The following is a 5772-nucleotide window of genomic DNA, read 5'->3' on the forward strand; positions in this document are numbered from 1 at the left end:
TTACCGTCCGTAACAATAGAAGTTATTCGCAAAAGCACTTAATAAGGTGCAGCGGGCGTATTGCATAACCGAAAACATAAAATTTGCGTAAAATTTTTAATTTAAAAGATAAAGCCGAATAACTGTTAACAAGTTACCTTGGACGTAGTGTAGGGACCGAACCTCAAGGCAAGAACGATATTGTCACAGGTAATCCTCCAAGTCTTGACATTAGTACAAATTGTTTATATACAGGGCCGTCGAGATAAATCCGGAAAGACACCATATAATGGTGTTTAACCAGACATATTTGGTTAGTCTACCAAAAATCTCGTTAGCTTAAACAGAATTCAGGTTACTTCAATCGGCATTTCTGAATAGTTCCGATCAGATACTTGGTTAATTCAACCAATTCATCTTTTTTCTCCGTATGCTGACCGAACAATACGCAGAAAGCGATTTGATGACGTTATGGTGATCCCCATTTCTTCGAAGAGAGTCTGAAGGTGAACGCCGACGGTTACATCAACGTGCTAGAGACGGTTGTAAAGTCCTGGACGGATCAAATAGCCGTTGGAAGGGAATGTGTTCCAGTAGCACTCGACACCAGCTCACAAGGCAAGAAAAATCCAGGCCTGGTTTTACAACAATTTGCCCTACCACTGGTACCCCCGACTTATAGCCTCCCTCTAATCCCGACTGCAATTCCTTTAACTATTACGTATGGGGTGTGGTCGAGGCAAAGGTCAATGCAAAACATCACAACACCAAAGATGCTCTGAAGTCCTTCAACATGGAGGTGATGACACATCTGGACAAAGAGGAGGTCAAGTATGCCTACAGTCGATTTAGATTCAGGTTCGAGAAGGTCGTGGAAGCTGATGGAGGCTACATTGCATAATTTCATTCTTTTATATTCGTTCATATTTTGTGCCACATTACATACGAATATATTGACACTTTTCCTGTATTTTAATTGTATTTTATTTACATTATGTCTTTCCGGATTTATCTCGACGGCCCTGTATATAAACGGTTTGTACTGATGCCGAGACTTGGAGGGTTACCTGCGACAAAATATCGTTCTTAAGATTCGGCCCCTACACTACGTCCAAGGTAACTTGTTAACAGTTATTCGACTTTATTTTTTAAATTAAAAATTTTACGCAAATTTTATTTTCATTTTTCGATTAGACAATATGACCGCTGCACCTTACTAAATGCTTTTGCGAATAACTTCTATTGTTATGGACGGTGAAGGTATGTTTCGACACAGACAGGATTTAACGTTGTTTCCTAAATTGTATGTCTTAGGCCTGGTTGCATCAACGTTATTTTGATTTTAAGCGAGACTTAAATATGTGTCTGTCTTTATTTATTTAGAAAGAAAGATAAAGATAGATATATATTTAAGTTTCGCTTAAAGCCAAAATAATGTTGGTGCAACCAGGCCTTACAATTGTTTCCTCCCAGTCTCGGTTGCGAATTTTGAAATCTTGTAAAATTCTTGATATCTTATTGTTTAAAATTACATGTTACTGAAGAGAGTCTACGGATGGACCGAAATGTTTGATGTTTTATACTTTTAATGTTCAATAAATTACTTGGTTTCCCAACATAGGGAACTTTCACCTATATCCTTTTATAGCACTAAAACTTCTGTGCCTGAACTCCTATTAGTCCTCTTTTATTTTTATTTTTGATTTAACCCTTTAATGTTGCTCTCGAGCAACATCGATTTTTCATGAACTACATGCGAAAACGATAGATGCAGTTGTGTATTTATTTGGAACTGTTGGTATAGAACAACATCTGGCTAATGATTTTATTCGTCACTATTTCAGTAGTTTCGATTTTTGCCACTGGATAACAAAAATCGTTGTATGTTTTGAAAGAGTGATATTTTGAAAACAATATTGAAAAGACATCATTTAACTCGTTTAAACACTGAAATTTTTATCCTTAAGTTTTTCTGGGTCTGTCAAATAAAGTGCCATAGAAGATTGACAAAACAATTGTGCATGATTATTAAGCCAATCTATTTTAATTAATAACTCAAAAGTCTATATATTTTTGCAAAATACTAAAGGAATTTTTTCTTTTCACTTTGGCTTAATTTACACACACATGAGAATTTTATATGTATCGTTTCTGTATATCACATCAGTATTCACAGAAATTATTTCGATATTATGGAGAAATTATTTTAATCGTCGATATTGTTTTAAGTATGTACGATTTATTTAAGCTGAAAAATACATAATACATTTTTCATTTAACAGAATCGCAAGTTGCAATTTACAAATCATATTATTCGCGTTACATTTTGACATTTCGCTTATTTTCTAAAATGACATAAATCAAAATTTTAACATTTTTTAGTCATTACTATAAAAAGAACGGTTTCCGTTTATATTTTTTATTGATACAGTTTTTTGAAAAAGCGTAATTTTTTAGTTATGTCATTATTGTAGCAAATGAGCGATATGATGAACGATATCGCTGTTTTACCAACAAAAATATTTGATATCGCACGCAACGTATACAACACGTGAAAATGCAGAAAAAATTTCCGTGCGTTATACTAACTATCGATAACAATCACTAACGACTTTATCGATTGTTGCTGTATGACTTGTACTATCGAATCGATACTTTGCGAATAAACCTGACATCTATTATCTGATTTTATTTTTCATCTAATCAGTTTTCTTTCTTGCTTTATATTCTCTTGTTATCAATTATAATTGACGTAACAATGGATAAACTAAATCTATATTTTGCTTTAAAACTTTATTTTATGTCAACATTGCCGATATGTACACTAGTGTTCATTAATTGAGTCCTTTGAGTGTAGACAAGTGTAGATGAACGCACCTGAGATAGTACGTTCATCTACACTATTCTACACCGAAAAAGACTCTATTAATGAACATCAGTGTACCTCCCATGGACGTAAGAATACATGGACGGGCGAAAAGTGCGATTACAGACGAGGGGCTGTGAAGTCTAAGGGGCAGGAAGGTACATCGTCGCGGCCATGTTGGTATAGGAGTTTTGTATCTATCTTCACTGTATAAAAACAGTGACCGTCGCCATCTTGGTATATCACTCTATTACAATATATACAATCATTTCCCTCATCCCTTGGGCTTCACCCCCGCGACAATTCGCTCCTTCCATGTATTCTTACGTCCATGGTACCTCCTGTTTGCACCATCAATATACGGCATCTTTCATCTTTCACTCACAGCGACACCTCACCTCGTTAGCAAGAATGCATTTTACCCGAAGAGCGACAAAGCTTGTCGCAATATCGTACAATTACAAGATACGATTACATCAACACCAGTTCTGGAGCAAGTTGTTGGTCTCTTGACGAAGGTCATCTGCTAAATAGCAAGATGCTTGAGAAAAAGCTGTTTTCGAGGAGCTATGACTTTGCGCTGGCCGACAGACTTCCTCACTGATCGACATCGGTAAATAAATAAACTTGACTCGCGATAAATCAACCATTTTTTCTGTTATTTTACTGCAACGATAAAATACGCAATCGGAGCGATCTGTCGCGTGAAACTGACGTTCCAACGAGCCACGCTCGACGCACACAATACGAAAACAGAGCGTAACAGAATGTAACAGAAGCTTATCTGAGGAAATTCCGTAGATATCGTTTCAACGAAGGGAGATACGACGACGCGCACGTTCGTGCGCCTCCTGGAGACAGGCGGTCGCCCGAGAGAGAATTCCCGATGCCATAATCTTATCCGCAAACAGCTGATGCGGCAAAGCAAATTTACTTAGGCAAAGTGAACAATCGCGTTAGAGCTTAAAGCAGAAGGTGAAATAAATTGATAACGTCCTGAGCGCGACAGAGCCGCTCCTGAGGAGAGATGATTCGTGACATCAGCGCGCTCACACAGCCAGCGGTTGCCATGGTGACGAGCGATCATCTTCCACCTCTGCCATCGCCACGGCTGCCCACCATGACTCCACCGCCACCGCCGCCACCACCACCAACGCTACCGCCACCACCACCGTCGCTTGCGACGCCGCGCTCCGCTCCACCACCACCACCACGGCCACCGTGGAACAGCGAAGAGGAGTAACCCCCTCCGCGTCAGCGTCAGTCGGCTCGCTCGCGTGTGTTGACAGAGGTTATCGCGCGGCGTCCCGGGCGGTGTGCGTGCGTGCGTGGGTCGCTCCTTCATGTTTCGGCCGACTCGTCGTCACCTAGGCCGTTCGCGAGATCTCGTCGGATAAGGAGAGAGAGAGGCGCGACGTCGCGGCGGCGGCCTCGGAAGCGCGACGCGATCGCGGGAGCTACGCCGCGAATTGTCCCGCCGCGCCCGGTACTCCCTCACGCTCAATAATGAGGGACATGGCAGGCAAGATCGCCGAGTTGAAGTTCGAGGCACCCCTCGCGCGCTTCGAGGAGGAGGACACCGCCAGCCTGAAGAACATGAATCTCCTCACAGGTGCGGTAACATACACAACGTCTCTCTTTCTTTCTCTCTTTTTTTTTTTCCTTTGTTTTTTTCACTTCTTCTCGTTATCCGTGACGTTTCGCCCGGCTGCGCTCGCGTACAGCATGCCCCGCTGCACTTCAACGTCAGACCGTGGCCGGTTGTTGATTTTCCTAATTCTACTCTCGTTAAGCGGTCTTTGAACGATTGGCGATAACGTCGAACCAGACAATGCGGTTCTGGACAAGCGATCTCGCGATCGCTTTGATTTTCACGACAGACTTCTCTCAGAACAATCAGTTTTCGGCACGATTATATTCTACGAGCGCATGCGGGGCAGGAAAGGAAATCCCGGCGATACCTGACGCATTCCTCAGACAGGTATCGCCGCCAGGTGCTACGAATCACGTAGTTTCACGAAAACCTGGCGCGGCGTTACGAAGGGATATCGAGGCGGGTTGCCTATTGTCGTCGTTTATTGTTCATGAGATTCTCCGTTCGTCTGCCGTACAAGCCAGGCAGGTCACCTGCTGCGAAGGACAACGAAGAGAGCCGGGTTTATCTAACCTAGACCATCACCGGTGCAACCGGAGCTCGCTTCTTCGCGCACGAATTTATTTTCGTCGTTCGGTCGACTTGACATGGCCGAAAAATGGTCGCTCTTCTTCGCCCGGCTGGCCTCGCACAGGGATTCTTTCCGAGGTTCCTCTCCGTGTTTATTCGCGTGACATTCGAGCCGTTCCCCCTCGGCTTTCCAGTCTCGATATTCTCGATTTTCCGTCCCGCGATCAACTGATTCCATTCACGCCAGACACACCATTGACTTCACGTCGAGATTTAATTGATCCTCTGTTCTTTTCTAGGCCGTGACATTGACTGCAACACAAACGATCTGTTTGTAGATTTCGTCTCTGTAAAGAACAAGGAGACCTCCCCGGACGGCTTTCAGCCTTTCAATTTTGATTAACGCTCGCAGAAACCATTCTACTCTCGTTTTACTTTTCCAGTTCACGAGATTCACGTGAAGCTTTTCTGCTATTCGTCTCGTGGAGTCGAATCACGCGCAAAAAGCAAACAGAACGCGTCGAGGGATGAGTGTACACTTATTGACGTGACGAGCGGTGTCACGTCCGATAACGCTCGATATCGCGACACCAGTCGTGACCTCGGTTCATCTCTACGTCTCGTCGGCGTAATACGTGAAGGGACTTTAAACCGGTGCATGAGAGGACAAATCAATTTCGAATTGGCCGATAATAATCCGAGGAGACGAGTTTGGTACTCTCTCTCTCTCTCTCTCTCTCTCTCTCTCTCTCTCTCTCTCTCT

General features: G+C 42.8%; 2 protein-coding genes across 3 annotated transcripts in view; both read left to right on the forward strand.

Annotated features, from left to right (window-relative positions):
• The first annotated feature begins 4070 nt into the window (after nt 1–4070).
• The window catches only part of LOC116847170 (fasciculation and elongation protein zeta-2), a 21820-nt gene continuing 20118 nt past the window's right edge, over nt 4071–5772 (forward strand). Inside the window, exon 1 of one of the 2 annotated variants that reach the window (XM_032821890.1) lies at nt 4071–4457. In XM_032821890.1, coding sequence (XP_032677781.1) covers nt 4352–4457 — 106 coding nt within the window. In that variant the 5' untranslated portion in view covers nt 4071–4351. The remainder of the gene's footprint in view (nt 4458–5772) is intronic. The other variant, XM_032821889.1, reaches the window with a different exon arrangement.
• On the forward strand, nt 4469–5754 carry LOC116847173. The gene is made up of 2 exons (XM_032821896.1): nt 4469–5147; nt 5309–5754. The coding sequence occupies exons 1-2, from the start codon at nt 4677–4679 to the stop codon at nt 5345–5347; spliced, it is 510 nt and encodes a 169-aa protein (XP_032677787.1). The 5' UTR covers nt 4469–4676; the 3' UTR covers nt 5348–5754.

The sequence above is a fragment of the Odontomachus brunneus genome, unplaced genomic scaffold (assembly GCF_010583005.1).
Source record: "Odontomachus brunneus isolate Ranch 3 - 2012 unplaced genomic scaffold, Obru_v1 Obru_scaffold_074, whole genome shotgun sequence".
NCBI lineage: Eukaryota > Metazoa > Arthropoda > Insecta > Hymenoptera > Formicidae > Odontomachus > Odontomachus brunneus.